Genomic DNA, 17,390 nt, shown 5'->3' on the forward strand with positions numbered 1-17,390 from the left:
TGTACTCAACACATACCTTATAGTGAACTGTTCAAATAACTATATTCCTTTGAAAATAATAACAGAAACTGATCAAAGTACTTAAAACGTCTAGTTACTGCCTGAATTACTCACATGAACCTTGGATAACGGACAAAGGAATTAAAATTTTGTACTTTTATTTCCATATCTCAAGAAATATTTGAAATTTATATAAAAAAAAATAAGGGTGAGAATTTGTCTCTTTTTCAGTTAAGGGTGTGAGCAATTATCTTCTGAGTATTTGTCCGGTAAACATATGTCATGTGAGCATTTGTCTTATGAGAATTTGTCATGGAATCAGCCGAGGGACGCTTAGCCAACGGACAGCCAACGGACACGACGCTGCCAACAAGGATTTTTCGCACACTTAGGTAACATATATGAAATACACAATTTGTTTATACATTTATGTGCCATGTACAAATGCATACGTTATCATAAACACTTATTTTTTCTGTGTGACATTATAATTTACTTATAAGGCTAGTTGACTGGCTGGCAATCTGCCTTCTTCGCGCTTTATATATTGCTATAGAAAAATACTCATTGCATTAACGGATAGCACTCCAATTAGCAGGAAAGGCATGGATGCGTCGCGGTTGGTAATACTGACTGGCTTCACGTGATTACAATGAACTTTGTGATGAAGCACGGCTTCGAGCGCGTGCGTGAATGTGGTATGTGGCGGTCAAGCTTGCTTTGGATAGCAGCGACTGCCATCTAACGCAAGAATCGAAAATCTTCCTCTAGAAAATACATCTGGCTAATATGACTGGATAATATTTATTGTTTGGAAGAAATTGCTTAAATACACATGCCAAAGTTAAAGATACTCGAAATCAAAAAGGTCCTCCAACTGTGAGTAGTGTCCCGACTTTAAAAACACTATTACTTCAATACAGCCTGTACAGATTTATAGCCTACAGCAGACCCCACAGTGCAGACCCCTTTAAAAGTGCCGCCAGAGGCGGACCGCCCCCCTCGCCCGCGCCTAGATACGTCACTGCCCTAATGTAAAATAATGTACGATTCGTCTATGATCTTTCCAACCATGAATAGAATGAATAGATAAATAAATTAATAGACACAAAAAATATATATAGCTACACTTGATAGCGTTGCCATTAGGTTATATATGGAATAATAATGGTTTCTTGTATACCCACCACAATCACCACCACAGCGACAACTACCATAATCAAAATCACAATTAAAACACTCCACCACAACCACCACCACAATCACAATAAGCACAATCACAACCACTACAACCTCAACCAACATCACGACCATCTCCATAATAATCTCCAACACTACCAAAATCGCCACAGAACCACCACCACAACCAATACCACTACTACTAAAGCTATCACAATTTCTATCACCACCAATACTATTACTATTACCACTACCACCACCACCACCACCACCACCACCACCACTACTACTACTACTACTACTACTACTACTACTACTACTACTACTACTACTACTACTACTACTACTACTACTACTACTACTACTGCTACTACTACGTCTCCCACAAACTGCCCTCCCCTCTCCCACCCTGCTGCTCCTGATGACGTGGACTTTCCTCCTCCAACCTCAAATACGTGGGATCATTTCCCTCTTCTGAGACTCTCTCTCTCACTCACTTGACCGCCATCCACGTTCATCTCCATCACATCCCTCCCATCCTCCACAGTCTCTACATCTTCTCCTAGTTGACCACTTCTCGTCTCAGGAACTTGTTGTTCCCCCAATTTCGGCAATCCCCTTCTCTTCTGTAGTTCGTGCATTATCTTCCACTTTTGACGCATGCGCATTGTCTGCAATTTCGCTGCGTAGACGCGCAAACGCAGCATGTTTTAGTGACCATCACAGGTAGGAATCCTGGCCCTTGGATGATATTATAATTCCTTCCAATTGACATTTTCTGTTCGTCCCCTGGCTTGCCAGTACTCAATTCTCACATGATAGTTCACAAAGTTTCCTCATGAAAGAAAACGTGGAAGAGAGAGATATATAAAGTATTTGGATAAGAGGGGTGAGAGAGGTAGGAGTGCCTAGGAATGCAATTACGCATATATGATACCAGGGGCAGTTATGGAAAGAGAGCCAGGGCGTGGGGAGTTTTTAGGGTAGGTATGTATGATGGATACAGATTTAGAAAGAGCAGGAAGAGAGAAGCACTAAAGGAAGTGATGCGACAGAAAGAAGGGGGGAGAGGAGGAGGACAGGAGGAAGAGAAAGGAGATGGGGTCAGGAGGGGAGTAGGAGAAGGGGAGTAGGAAGGGAGATGGAGTCTGGGGGGGTAGGAGGAGAGTAGGAGAAAGTAAGAGACAGAGTGTGTGTGTGTGTGTGTGTGAGAGAGAGAGAGAGAGAGAGAGAGAGAGAGAGAGAGAGAGAGAGTCAGAGACATAGAGAGAGGGAAAGAGAGAGGGAAAGAGAGAGGGAAAGAGAGAGGGATAGGGTTTTAAGAGGGAGAAAGAAAGGATGAGAGTAAATGAAAAGAAAGCAAGAGAAAGAGAGTACGTAAGAGAGATAGATGGACGAAAGGGGATAGAAAGAAAATGAGAGAGAGAGAGAGAGAGAGAGAGAGAGAGAGAGAGAGAGAGAGAGAGAGAGAGAGAGAGAGAGAGAGAGAGAGAGAGAGAGAGAGAGAGAGAGAGAGTTAGGAGGAAGGCAGATAGATGGAAGGGGAGAAGATATGAAGGGAGAAAGAGATAGGGAGAACAAGAGATAGTGAGATGGAGAGATAATGAAAAGAGAGTGAAAGAGAAGGATAGTAAAACAGGGAGGGGTCAGCGGGTGGGTGGCGGCTAGTGACGGATCTATGGGTCGGTGGGCCTGTGGGAAAAAGGGGGAGCGGGGGGAGAAGGGAAGAGGGAAGAGAAGACTAACCTCTACTGTGGGTCATAAAATCCATATTGTGCCCAGGGCTTGTGCATACCACGTTGCTTCACCTCGTTTGTCTATGGAGGCGGCGGCAGGTTGAATTGATATGCACTGCTTATGAATCAAGTTTCGTAAACAGGCAAATTTACACTTAAACCAGTCTGGTCAACAACTGTCTATCCCTCGTTCACCGACAAAGCGTATTATTTGTGGTTATCTACATATTTGTATACAATTATCCATCAAGTAAACCTTAACTTCAACCTTGTGTAAATGCCTAGTTTTCTAATGAAACAGTCTAGTCCCCTATATCATATTATTCTTATCTCCACCTCACCATGCTCTGGAGCTACCGTCAAATCCTGGCTCAAAACTTGTGACTCCTGGATATTTTTTATAGGCAGAAGGATAGGAGAGGAGCAATAGGGGAAAAGCGAACGAGAGACACAGAGAGAGAGAGAGAGAGAAGGGGGTGGGGAGTAGACTGAGAGGGAACAAGGGAAGGGGTGATTAGATCATGAAATCGGTATGAAGGAAATATAACCAGAGAGATAAATAGATACAAATTATAATTCATAGTTCTTTAGTCAATGCATCCAGGCTTGTGGTGGTATGGAAAGGATGTTGAGCATAACTGTATGAATTCCTACTTTATGCGTTGATATTTGAAGAAGATAAGAAAGGACCAAAGAATGATAGTAAATAAATGAATAGATAGAAATCATTAAACTAAATAAATTGATAATGAACTAATAATGGTATTAAGCTAAAAAATAAATAAAGCGATAGATTAACTTAAGACATCTTAAAATATTTTAACATTTCTGTTTTAAGTGACGAATATCATACCCGTTATGCTAACACACCCATCTACGTGGCTTTGTCTACGCGCTTTGAGGCGGTTACTCTCGGGGGTGGGATGGGGAGTGGGGACGGGGGATTCATAACACTACCCCTAACACTGTTCAGCCTGTTAGCACCTCTGCCCCGCTGGTACTTCCATGTACTGTTCTCGTCCGACCTCTATATATTTATATTTTCATATTTTCACTACTTTCAGAGCACCCACACTTTTCAATTTCATATGAGGCCTAGATAAAGCCGACCCCACCACACTATAACAGTTTCGTCCACTTCTACTACTACTACTACTTCTACTACTACTACTACTACTACTACTACTACTACTACTACTACTACTACTACTACTACTACTATTGCTACTGCTACTGCTACTACTATTGCTACTGCTACTGCTACTACTACTACTATTGCTACTGCTGCTGCTGCTACTACTACTACTACTACTACTACTACTACTACTACTACTACTACTTCTACTACTACTACTACTACTACTACTACTACTACTACTACTACTACTACTACTTTTTTTTTTTTTTTTTTTTTTTTTGTAAACGACCTCCATCCTCGTGCAACTGTATGGTGGAAGCAGCAGGGTCTGTCTCCCACAGACACAATTCATTGGCCCCTCTCCCGCCAATGACTGGTCGACGACCCTACTACTACTACTACTACCACTACTACTACTACTACCACAACTACTACCACTACTACCACTACTACTACTACTACTACTACTACTACTACTACTACTACTACTACTACTACTACTACTACTACTACTACTACTATTTCTTTCATAAATAAACACGACCTTGTGGAATTATACGATGAAAGCAGCCAGGATCTATCTTTCATAATCACAGTTCATTGTCCTCGCTCCCGCCAATGTCCGTAGTCGACAAACCCTTTCATATCATTATTTTCTTGTAATTCACACAATTTTTCATATATCCTACTTTCTCCTATATTATAATCAAAATTGAAGTTTTGTATTGCTACTACCACCGCCAGCAGCAGCTCTTTAATCTACTACGAACTTTTGTTACGCCGAGTCCTGTAACAGTCAATTGCCCCAATTTACCACCAGCAGAGTAATTCTTACATCGTTCTGCCAACTGCAGCCACCTTCCTCTTCCTCCTTCTCCCCTTCTTCCTCCTCTTCCTCTTTTACAACACTATTCTTTCTCCTCGCAAAGCCAGCCTTATACATATCTATATCTATATATATATATATATATATATATATATATATATATATATATATATATATAGATACACACACACACACACATACACACACACAAACACACACACACACACACACACACACACACACACACACACACACTGTCACGTATCTCAAAGTGTTACGTGATTTCGTTCGTGGTGTGATGGTCGCATGCCGTCGGCCATGCACGTACTGTCACCCCCGCACCCTTACACGGCTGCGTCCAGGTTGACCCTCAGTAGATCAGGTCTTGATTAATTTCTTGCACTTAGGTCAAGACCCGGGGACGTTAGCGTCGCGTCACATATTGCCAGGTTGTATGTTTTATTTTTCTATCTTTTAATGTGGAGTGTTCTTTCTTTTATCTGTGTGACCAGATTGCTTGCAACTGGTTGTTTGTGGATTCATTTGTAATATGTACCCTTTTTGTCAAAGACGTACGCTGCGCCGTACCATTCTTGACAATTTTAATCTTATAATTATTATTTGCCCATCGTATGGCAACACTCACTCGCCCGGCCGACTTGGCTGGACACATATTGTGATGAGTTGCCATACGATTGTCCTTTTTGGGGGTACATTTTTTTATATGTGTTAGAAATAAGATTTATTATTGGTATATGTATTTGCACATTAGTTTTGTTTGGGTTCCTTTAAAGGCTTGTATATTGGATTAGGTTTCGATGCCCTATTCAAGTAAAATAGGGAAAAATCTTCCTGTCTGGCATTTCGGCATTCGTGACCCCCTCAGGTCATTTGCAGCCTTTAAAAGGTAGGGACCCTCTTCTTTCGATGCTTTTTCTTTCTTCGGTTTTAACGGATCGACATCCGGCCGCTCTCGTCTCCTCGAGGGAGACATTTCACCCGTCACCTAAGGTCCTCAAGGCACCTTGGTAGCAGCAAGTAAGTTTTTCTTTGGGGAATTATCCTTAGTTCGGGTGAGAAGTTTAGGATTCCCTTGTGAGATTTAAAATTGTGAACCTGGTGTGTCGTGTAGGCTTTTGCCAGAGTTCTGTCTTAACCCTGGTGGAATTCTCCTTTGTTGGTTAGGTTGGATTAGATTTTAGACGTGTCAATTTTTAGGCTTTGGTCTGGTCAATCTGTTCTCGTGGGTGACCTAAATTTAATACTCTATTCCAGTGGTCCAGTACCTTTTGGGATAGTTTTTGAGTTCGACGTGTCTATTAAGACTTTGGTCAACTCTGTTTAACTCCACCCTCTTTTAAACTTACGTGTATTTTTTTTCCATTTCGGGGTTTTATCATTTGTTAGGTCACATTTTTTGGGAAATTAGAATTGAGGAGTCATTCTGGCTTGTCCTTTTCTTGCCCGTAAGTGATCTGTTTTAATACGTTTATTGCTTTTCGTTAAGTACTATTTTAACTACCTTTGTTTTAATAAGTGTTTTGTTATCTCGCGATTTGTACTCTGTTTCTTATCTTCTGTTAATTCGTTTCTAAAAAGTTATATTTCTGTTTCAATTAGGGGTTTTAGTGTTTACTTGTTTTTGTAAATAAAAGTTTATAATTAACCCCTGGTTTAAAAGAACCTGGATACGACAGGGATAGGGGTTTAGGGGATTAAAATAAAAACAGTCTTATTAAATTTAATTTATCTCTAAATATTCTCTCCTCCCTACTGTCGTTTCATGACATTAGGCAATCTTTTGCCAGAATCCATAAAAATATTCTCCATCCCCCTTCCACGTTCGTGACAACACACACACACACACACACACACACTGTAAAAGACCAATTAGGTCCTTTAGTTCTGAAACTAGGTGCGGACCACCACTGCCTGCTTCAGAACTCTCGGTTCGTGTGTAGACTCGTAGGACAAGTAAGAAAACACAGGATTGCACTGGAAGTTTATAATTCTGGTCCTTCCACAATGCACTATCAAATCAATTTCAGGAATAACAACACCAACTGTTTCACCTTAGGCCAGTTCGGTCGTAGCTCACTCGGACTGACTCCACAGTAAACACTTAAATCACTCGTAGAAAGCTTCCGTAGAAGATCAGGGTTTTGGAGCTGAGCGATGACGACTCTGGCAGAGCGGAAGGCGAAGTTGGAGACAAATGACGTCCAGTCGATGTAACACGCCAGTTTTAGCGTGGAGAGAGGGGAGGAGGAGTAGTGGACTAGGTGCAGTCACCAAGTTCTCTCTGATAAACCCATGTCTGTCCGGGACGCACGTAACCTCGGTCGTCATACGTGGCAGCTCGTTTCAAATAAAGCTTCGAAGCGCACTCGAATAGTGCGCTATTTAAGAGGGCTGGTTGTTTAGAAGATTAAGTGGCGATTTTCCCTTACACACACACACACACACACACACACACACACACACACACACACACACACACACACACACACACACACACACACACACACACACACACACACACATTCCGTGCTTGGCTCTCGTCGAGAACGGACCTACACCTGAAGGTGCGAAACTATCGCCGTCAACTACTTGAATCCAGTGCTCGTCGTTAACGACTCGTACCGGCTGTCTCAAGTTGTGTTACAGTGCTACAAACTACTGCGCGCTAGTAAATCAGCCTACCTTCTTATCAAGGCCCTCCCTTCCTCGATGGAATACTCGGGGTCGGAAGCGGCGTCCAGCTTAGAGCAGGACTTAATGATTTCCGACACTGATGACGACATTAGTGTTAACCACTGGCCCGACCTGCCTCGTCCTACCTCCACTCCCCATCACCCTCCAACAACCACCCAGCATGATACCCACCAGTCTACATCGCTCCCCAGTACCAAACGGCGGGACGACGACACCTCTACCTTCCCCGCAGGAGAATGTCAACCGCCTGCTGCCAAGACGATCAAGGGAACCTCAAGTGAGTGTAATAAGGCTCCTATTCGCCCTACCCTGCCTAATCACAGTGCTACTCCCGTTGCCCCCACCCGACCCTCACCCGCCCTTCCAGCATTTGCTCCCCGAGACAAGTATATTAAGTTGGCCTTTAGCGGGAACCCATCCACAGAAGTTAAACTCCGCTGGCTGTCAACTATCACCAAGACTTTCCACCTGCAACGGGATACGGCCGAGGTTAAGATGGCTGCACTCACCTCTCGATTCATCTACATATCAAGACAACGCACAGACATCCTGGACCGAGTTACTACAAATGAATTTATGTCACTGCCTCTTCTCCCTCAAGACTCCCCCGAAAGACCTCGTAAGTACCCCCAATACCTGCTCACTCGCTATCCCGTTGACGTGGATCACAAGCTTGCCCTACAGCTCCCAGGAGTACACTCAGCCAGGCGCTTCATGCAGAACGGTACCCCCATCAACCGCATTGTTATTGTGTGGAGCCTCCCCGAAACACCCCCCGACACCATTACCTTTGACTTCCTCCCTCTCCTCCCCCCGTGTCAAGTCCAAAGACTCCGTGACGACCGACCCTGGTGCTACAGGTGTTGGGGTATCGGTCACATATCCAGGTACTGCTCCGCCTCCCCTAAGTGTGCCTGGTGTGCCGCCGCCCATGAATCCAGAGAATGTCCCGTCCGAAGTGCGCCCCCGCCCCCATCTGCGACTACTTCCACCTCTGAACCTCCACCACAGCCGAACCCATCACAATGGAAGTGCCCCCGATGTCTACAGCCAGGTGTCAACGTCTGGCACGGCTGTACTCGGCGCCAGACCCAGACCAATGGCCCCACCTCAGCCCCACCACCTCCTCCCGCCCGGACTATCCTCTCTGCTCCCACCCCCCCTCAGCAAGACGCTGCCCTCCGTAAGGCCGTTGCAGCCCTTCAGGCGCGATGTGCAGCACTCGAGGACCGCTTCGCCTCCATTGACACCAGGATTGACAGCCTTGTCTCAGCCCAAACTACTACTGCCACCAGACTCTCCACACTGGCGGAATCCCAACAAACCCTCGTCTCCTCCATCTCCATGCTTGCCGAGAGAATGGAATCCATTGCAACTCGTCTCGACAAACTCTGTAAGTTACAACCCAGTACTAGCCAGTCTTCCTCGAATCGTCCATCCACCTCCACACTCCGGTCTCCTACTAGCAAACGCAACGTTCGTAACTAACATTCACCTAGACCTCCTTTCATGGAACATCAATGGTATCACCAACCACAAAAAGTACACACAATTGAAGGCATATGTACAGACACAACACCCTTGTGTCATTTTTCTACAGGAGGCGTTTCCAAACCGGCCCAACACTGCACCACAGGCACCCTCCCTTCCCGGATATATCCCCTATATTCATACGATACGAAACGGTCTTCTAACATACATACACAATACACTGATACACCGTCTTCTGCGCTCCTCTACAGACCCTGACGTAACATTCCAACTCTTCGAGATAGAAATTGGGGGCGGAATCCTACAGCTCTGCAATATCTACTCTGCTCCCGCACGTCTTCGTCCAACCACTCTTCCACCACCTACGATCAAAGGTATAATATACGCAGGGGATTTCAATGCTCGACATCCTGCATTGGGAGATCGTCCTGGCACCACTAACCGCCCTGGTGTTCACCTACTATCCTTCATCCGACAACATCATCTGACCCGCTGGGACACAGGTGGCGCCACACACTCCCGGGGAGGCACCCTGGACCACGTCCTCACCTCTGGCTTGGTATCATCCCGCATCCAGTGCTCCTCAGTACCTGCATTATTCTCAGACCATATTGCTCTTCTCTTCCACTATTCTCTTCCTACGATACCTACACCCCCTATCACACGCCTACGCCTCACCATACCCCCCAAATACTGCCCGACGTACATTTCATACATGACCTGCATACTACCTACCTTAGACTGTTCCTCCCCCGACCAGTTATACAATAGCCTTGTCTCCGCCACCCACGACTTTTACAGGCTTTACGTATCACGACCCCACCTCCAACGTCGCCCTCCTCCTCACTCGTGGTACCTAGACACCCGACTTCAGGACGCACAGAAAGAAGCGGAGCGCGTTGGACTCATGTTCCAAACTAACCCATCTCCTGAACTACTTCATCGTTACCAGCAATCCAGAGACGATTTGACAACCCTCCTAGAATGTGTAAGTACTGACTCCTGGAAGAGATTCACGGACAGAATTAATCACCAAACTAGTGTAGCCTCCATGTGGCACCTTATTCGCAGGGTAATTAAGAAGACTCCTGCTACTGCCCGTCATCATTCCCCCACCGTATTTGCCGAACAGCTCATCGTCACGTGGTCAAACCAGTCCAACCCTGCCAACCTACCTACCCCCGTCCAGGATGCCCTCTCCTCCGGTGCTTTTGCTCGTGAACTCCGCTTAGTACATGCTCTGCTGCAAGAGGATGATGAAGAAAATATACCAATCACTGAAGATGAACTACGACGTGCTCCCTTGAGAGGTAAAGCCACGTCCCCTGGGGATGATGGCATTACCTACAATGTGCTACGATTACTGCACCGTGTACCCGGTAACCCCCTCCTTCGCCTCTACAATATGTGTCTACGAGATGGATATATCCCACATGCCTGGACCACGAGTACAATAATCCCCATATCCAAGCCCGGTACAGCAAATTTCAGGCCCATCTCCCTTACATCCTGCTTCTGCAAAGTAATGGAAAGAATCTTGCTCACCCGACTGATGTACCAACTACAAGATCGCCTTTCTCCACGTCTCTTCGGCTTTCTACCCCAACGCAGCACCCATCACTGCCTCGTCGACTTATATTCTCGCCTCTCCCGTGACAGTGTTGTGGCATTTATAGATCTAAAAAGTGCATTTGATATAGCAAACCGAGACGTTATTTTAGATCAATTAATTGACTTTGGAATTAAGGGTAAATTACTACGATGGATTAAGGGCTACCTCAGTAACCGGACCTCCCGTATCTTCTTTAGCGGTGCCTACAGCTCCTCACGGGATTTTCATCTCGGCACTCCTCAAGGAGGGGTACTAAGTCCATTTCTCTTTAATATACTTATGCATCGTCTCCTCACGTCTTTGCCCACTATTCCTGAGGTCACAATTACATGTTATGCAGATGATCTATGTATTCACTCTACCTCCCCAACACACCTACAACTCTTTCTTACTTCTCTCTCCCAAGCTTCTGCTAACTGTGGCCTTGTTGCTTCCCCACAGAAGAGCAGAATTTTCTCCTACCGCCCTCCTGCCACGCTGCCAGAGTTCATGATTGGAGACTGCATCATCCCACTAAGCTCCCAGTACTGCTACCTTGGTGCACCAGTACGAATCTCGGAAACTCTTTCTGCCCGGCGTCAATCCCATACCGTAATTCGTGAATTGCTAGATCGTCTCCAACGTCGGCTCCGGCCTCTCCAGTGGCTCACCAACAACTCTTCCGGTATCTCCATCCCCGTGGCCAGAACTGTCTATATTACTTTTATACGCTCTGTTGTTGATTACCTCTCCCCTGCCTTAATTCAACTTCCTCGATATGCTTTAGAGCCACTGGAGATTTTTCAGAATAAAGCCATGAGAATCATTCTCGGTTGCCCAATGACTACCAGAATTGTCAACATGCAACGGGAATTACGGCTTCCATCCCTAGTTGAGAGGATTTATTCTAATGTCACCTGCCTCACAGTTAAGTGTATACACTTTCCCCACATCTCGCCGCACTTCACAGCACTGGTCAGAGATTCTCTCGGCCCCGCTCCGCCCGTCCCCCGCCTCATGCCCCCCGGTCGCCGTCTTATAAAGTCTATCTCCTCCTTCATTCGCAGCCTAGATTTACAAGTACCAGTAGCTGACATACCCCCAGGCCCTCCCCCGTGGACGCTACCATCGCCTGTGGTTAGCTTCACTCCTACAGCAAAATGTGACCCACCTCCTCTACAACTACAGCTAGCCTTGGAACATGTTACCCAGGTAACATCCTCCATCACTGCTCCGCATCGCCTCTACACTGACGGGTCACTACAATCGGATGGTGCAGCTGGAGGAGCAGTCTACTCACCTGACCTACCGCCGCCTCCTGAGGGCTGGGTCGGCCGTCGACTCAGAGATCACTCCAGCTCCACATTGTGTGAACTATACGCCATCTTATATGCTATCAGTCTCGTTTGCCAAAGAGGAGTGAATGCTGTCATTATATGTGACTCTAAGCCTGCACTGCAATCCCTCACCGCTATTTATCCCACTCACCATTCTGTTGTACAACAAATCCTTTCCTTTCTATCCCTACTAACTATCCGTAATCTCTGCATTGAATTTATTTGGATTCCATCTCATGTAGGTTTGCACCACAACACCAAAGTAGACCGCCTAGCAAAAGAAGCCTGCCGACTCCCCCGTCGTGGTGATGGACGACCTCTCTCCCTGCTATGTTACCTCAACAGGGTCCGCTCCGCTGCACTTCTGCCTGAGCAACGTCGACGGGACACCGAGAGACCCTTCAGTGTCACCATCACCCACTACGAATCCGTATGCCGCCACAAATACAAGTACCGCCGCAAGGGACTTATGGTTCGTCGCCACAATGTTGTCTCAGCCCGACTGCGGCTAGGCTACCGTCCACCGTGGCAGGTCGCCGGGGTGGAGGGCGAGCCTGTATTCACAGAATGTCGCCTATGCCACGCTCCACTAGCCAACACCATCGAGCACTACTGCCTAGCGTGCCCCACTGTAAAACATCTAATACCCCAGGGACTACCATTAGATGCAATCTGTCGTCATCTCCTATCACAAAATAGATTAGATGAAATACTTGTCCGTTACCCCCGCTTTGGTGGGTTCTCATAATACCTGATGCCCTGCGTGACATCTCAGTCTTATTCCCCTTTGAATGAATGTACAATACCCAGTGTCGTATATGTTACCTGCAACCCATGTATTTGTATGTGTATATAAGTGTATGTGTACGTGTGTAAGCATGTGCATACCAGTTGCCTTCCTACATTCATTATGAAAACCTCCCCCACTGTATGACGCTAATGCGTAATAAGTTAAATAAAAACACACACACACACACACACACACACACACACACACACACACACACACACACACACACACACACACACACACACACACACACACACACACACACACACACACACACACACACACACACACTAATAGACATATATATGTATATATATATATATATATATATATATATATATATATATATATATTATGTTATGACTTCCGCAAGGACATAAGGACTTTCTGTCTAGGAGGGGTTCGTACTTAGTGACCTTGATGGAGTTAAGGCAAATCCAAACGGAAGGTAACATAGATAGCTAATTTAATTTATAACCAAATGTCAACAAAACAAATATAATATCTTCACAACAAAAGATTAATCAATAGACAATTGGGCATTTGGGCAGTGAGATCTCTTACCTCATCATGGCGAATGCAAATGAATCCACCCTGCTTGCATATCATCGCATGGTCCAGAGTAAACTGTACACCACAGGAGCATCTGTTAGGCAGCCCTCCCAATGGCCATTCATACCTCAGGGCAATGGCATCCGTGAATTCTCTTTTGTTTAAGGTGAATCCCTTTGCCCTGATTGGTAGTGCTGTCAGCCAATTGGACGCCCCAGCTTCCTGCGCCAATGTTATCTTTCTTTTCATACAATTCGATAGCCGAGCTATAAGTGCTTGAAGTTCCTCCTTCTGCCTCTCCTCCCTCCCCTTTGAAATGTTTCTTCTAATTTCTCTGATATCCTCCATGTTAGTCTCCTTCCGTTGATCTTGTGACACGATGTTATTTGTCAAGGAGGACGTGAGTTTCATAGAGTTTTGGTGTTCTATTTTGGCTAGGTTTAGCAGGTTGGAGATGCCTAGCCCTCCCATTCTAGATGGAAGTTCAATGAGTTTTCTTTCCTCTTCGTTTAATGTCCGTCCGTTGGTGATGGCCGGTACTAGCTCGTTTCTGATGGTTTCTTCAAGGGGTCTTAGTAGGTCGGTGATGTTAGGTACCGTCCTTAATATGTAGTTCCACAGATATTTAACCCCATATATGAATGCGGCATATGCCACCTGCGGTTCGGTCTTTGCAAAGTTAGCTAGGAGCCTAACTTCCGCCACCCAATCGTTAACTTTCTTTTCAATATATTACTTTTTAAAGGATTCTGAGCCGATCACTGCACCGAGATGTCTTTCCCCCTCTTTTGTTACCTTCACTTCACTGTTCTCAAAGAGGAGTTTGGCATTGTCAAAGTGCTCTGGTTTCACTGTGAGGACAAACTTCTTTGCATTCGGAATGTAACCCAAGCCCGGGCCGCGCGCCAACACCAGATCCAACCACTTTTTTAGGTCAGCTACTTTTCCTGCCCCCGTGAGATCATCTGCGTATGCTACCTGTTTGACCCTGGTGTCCTCATATTGTATCTTCTGCTGCAGGTGCATAAGACCGAGCGCGTACATAGCCATGGCCACCGGGTCTCCCTGAGTGGTTCCTTCAGCGGATTTGATGATCTCCACTTTCGTTTCTTTTTTCTCAAACCTGTTGGTGACAAATAGGTTTGCAGGTTCTCTGTATGTGTTCTCCACATACCTGGCCAATATTGGACATTTAATTTTGATGTTGTGTACAGTAGCTTCTCTATTTAAGTTGTTGAATGCCTTTGATGCATCGACTAATAGGACTGCTTTGTATTCTGGTTCCTCCAATATTTTCCTCATGGCGTGGACTGCTGCCTCGGAACCCGATTTTTGCCCCGCACACACCTGCAGGTTGCCAGCCGCTTCTCGCACCTCGTCCTTCGCGACTTCCATGATGGCTTTTCCTACTATTCTTCGCAACACCTCGCCTATACCAATCGGACGACAGCCAGGTTTCCTATCCAACGGGATAAGTCTGCACGCTGGGTATGCCTCCAAGTGCTGGCAGTCCTCAGTCGCCAGTTTCTTTGCCAAACCAGCGATGGCCTCCTGCAGACTCCCCGCTGCCATTCCAAATAGCCTGGTGCTAAGGAAACATTTCCATCCAGACGCATCTAGGCCCGATGGTCCCGCCGCTACTACTACTACCACTACTACTTCTACTACCACTACTACTACTACTACTACTACTACTACTACTACTACTACTACTACTACTACTACTACTACTACTACTACTACTACTACTACTATTACTACTACTACTACTACTACTGCTACTGCTACTTCTACTACTACTACTACTACTACTACTACTACTACTACTACCTCTACTACTACCACTACTACTGCTACTACTACTACTACTACTACTACTACTACTACTACTACTACTACTACTACTTTTTTTTTTTTTTTTTTTTTTTTTAATACGACCTCCATCCTATTGGAACTGTGTGGTGGAAGCAGCAGGGTCTGTCTTCCACAGACACAGTTCATTGGCCCCTCTCCCGCCAATGACTGTGGTCGACGACCCTTTCATTTGTTTATTTATTTATTTATTTTTAATAATGCCTAGTACATAAGTTCATTTATCCTACTGTCAACCACCGTCTGCTCAAAATCCAGGTTTTGTATATGTGTTGATTTGGGCGGTGGGGACCTGGTACCTCTCAGGCACAAGAGGGCTGATCTTAGGAGTGAGAATGATAGTCTACATCTCATCCATGAAACAATGCTGCTTTTTGGTTGTTGTTTCTTTTCAGCCATTACCTCAGCCAGCCGAGCGTAGAATGCCTTTGCTCTAGGACCCATCCCACCTGAAGTCGTAAAGGTTATAGGAGTGAATGAGCCCTGGTCTACATTCTGTATGCACTCCTCGTACATCCTGATCTTCTCATGCTCGTTCCGAGAGTGGGATGCCTCAATAGTTAGGTTGCTGTAACAGGGGGCCATCGGATCAAATATTCGCATGTCAAAGAAAGCCAATTGTCCCCGTGTCCAGAAACCTCTTGCGCTGACATCCACTCTTGCTTCATCTGATGTGTTGGACGTGCGGTATCTGAAGTTCTCCCCTCCTAGTGGGAGTAATGTTGGTTCGATAGTCACATCCTTGCACACCTCCTGAAGCATTTGGGCAGTGAGATCTCTTACCTCATCGTGTCGCATGCAAATAAATCCACCTTGCTTGCATATCATTGCATGGTCTGTAGTAAATTGTACACCACAGGAGCATCTGTTAGTCAGCCCTCCTAATGGCCATCCATACCTCTGGGCAATGGCATCCGTGAATTCTCTTTTGTTTAGGGTGAATCCCTTTGCCCTGATTGGTAGTGCTGTCAGCCAATTAGACGCCCCAACTTCCTGCGCCATTGTTATCTTTCTTTTTATATAATTCGATAGCCGAGCTAGAAGTGCTTGAAGTTCCTCCTTCTGCCTCTCCTCCCTTCCCTTTGAAATGTTTCTTCTAATTTCCCTAACCTCCTCCATGATAGTCTCCTTCCGTTGATCTTGTGACACGATGTTGTTTGTCAATGAGGACGTGAGTTTCATGGAGTTTCGGTGTTCTGTGTCGGCAAGGTTTAGCGGGTTGGAGATACCTAGCCCTCCCAATCTAGGTGGAAGTTCCATAAGTTTTCTTTCCTCTTCGTTTATTGTCCGTCCGTTGGTGATGGCCGGTACTAGCTCGTTTCTGATGGTTTCTTCAAGGGGTCTTAGTAGGTCGGTGATGTTCGGTACCGTCCTTAATATGTAGTTCCACTTATGTTTCACACCATATATGAATGCGGCATATGCCGCCTGCGGTTCGGTCTTTGCAAAGTTGGCTAGAATCCTGCATGAATTCTCTCAGACAAACACGAGGGGAAACTGCGATCTATGATGTGGGAGCTGGACACTGGTAAGCCAGGGGATGAATACAGAATGTTAATTGAGAGAAATTTAAGCTACCACAGAGGCCGTGATCTAGGGCAGGCACAGGTGAGGACTGGGGAGTCTAGCACTGTCCATCTAAGTCACCCAAGGACCAGAAGTCCCACCCGAGATGGTCGGCAAAACATGTTGTGTTTGTGCCTCTGCACAGCAAAACTGCAGGCAATGCACATGCGCCAAAAGTGGAAAGAAATGCACAAACTGTAGAAGAGGAGGAGAATGCAGAAATCAAGGGAAGCAACAATCGCCGGAGGTGGGGAGTGATCAACTGGGAAATGTGGAGAGTGAGGAGGATGGGAGTGATGTGATGGAGATGGACATGGATAGTGATCTTGGGAGTGAGAGAGAATTACAAGAGGGAAGAGATTCCACGAACTTAAGGCCGGAGGACGCAAACCCACCTCATTTAGAGCGGCAGGGTGAGAGAGAGGAAGGCAGATTCTGGCAGACATGGCAGCAGTCCAGGGCTAAAGAGTGGCTGGACGACACCTAAAACAGGATAATTGCCTTTTCTCCAGGAAACCTCTTCACCCCACCTAAATGCAATGCATCCAAACGCCTAGTAGAGGAGATGACCGATCTATTAAGAGCATATATAAATTC

General features: G+C 45.8%; 1 protein-coding gene across 1 annotated transcript; it reads right to left on the reverse strand.

Moving 5' to 3' along the window:
• Positions 1-6,553: 6,553 nt before the first annotated feature.
• LOC143028830 (uncharacterized) lies at positions 6,554-14,927 on the reverse strand. The gene is made up of 2 exons (XM_076191192.1): positions 14,479-14,927; positions 6,554-6,563 (listed from the first exon to the last, which is right to left on the reverse strand). Exons 1-2 carry the CDS (start codon positions 14,925-14,927, stop codon positions 6,554-6,556), a joined length of 459 nt encoding a protein of 152 aa, XP_076047307.1.
• Positions 14,928-17,390: the final 2,463 nt, after the last annotated feature.

This window comes from Oratosquilla oratoria, chromosome 10 (genome assembly GCF_046742065.1).
Source record: "Oratosquilla oratoria isolate Oo_2021 chromosome 10, ASM4674206v1, whole genome shotgun sequence".
Lineage (NCBI taxonomy): Eukaryota > Metazoa > Arthropoda > Malacostraca > Stomatopoda > Squillidae > Oratosquilla > Oratosquilla oratoria.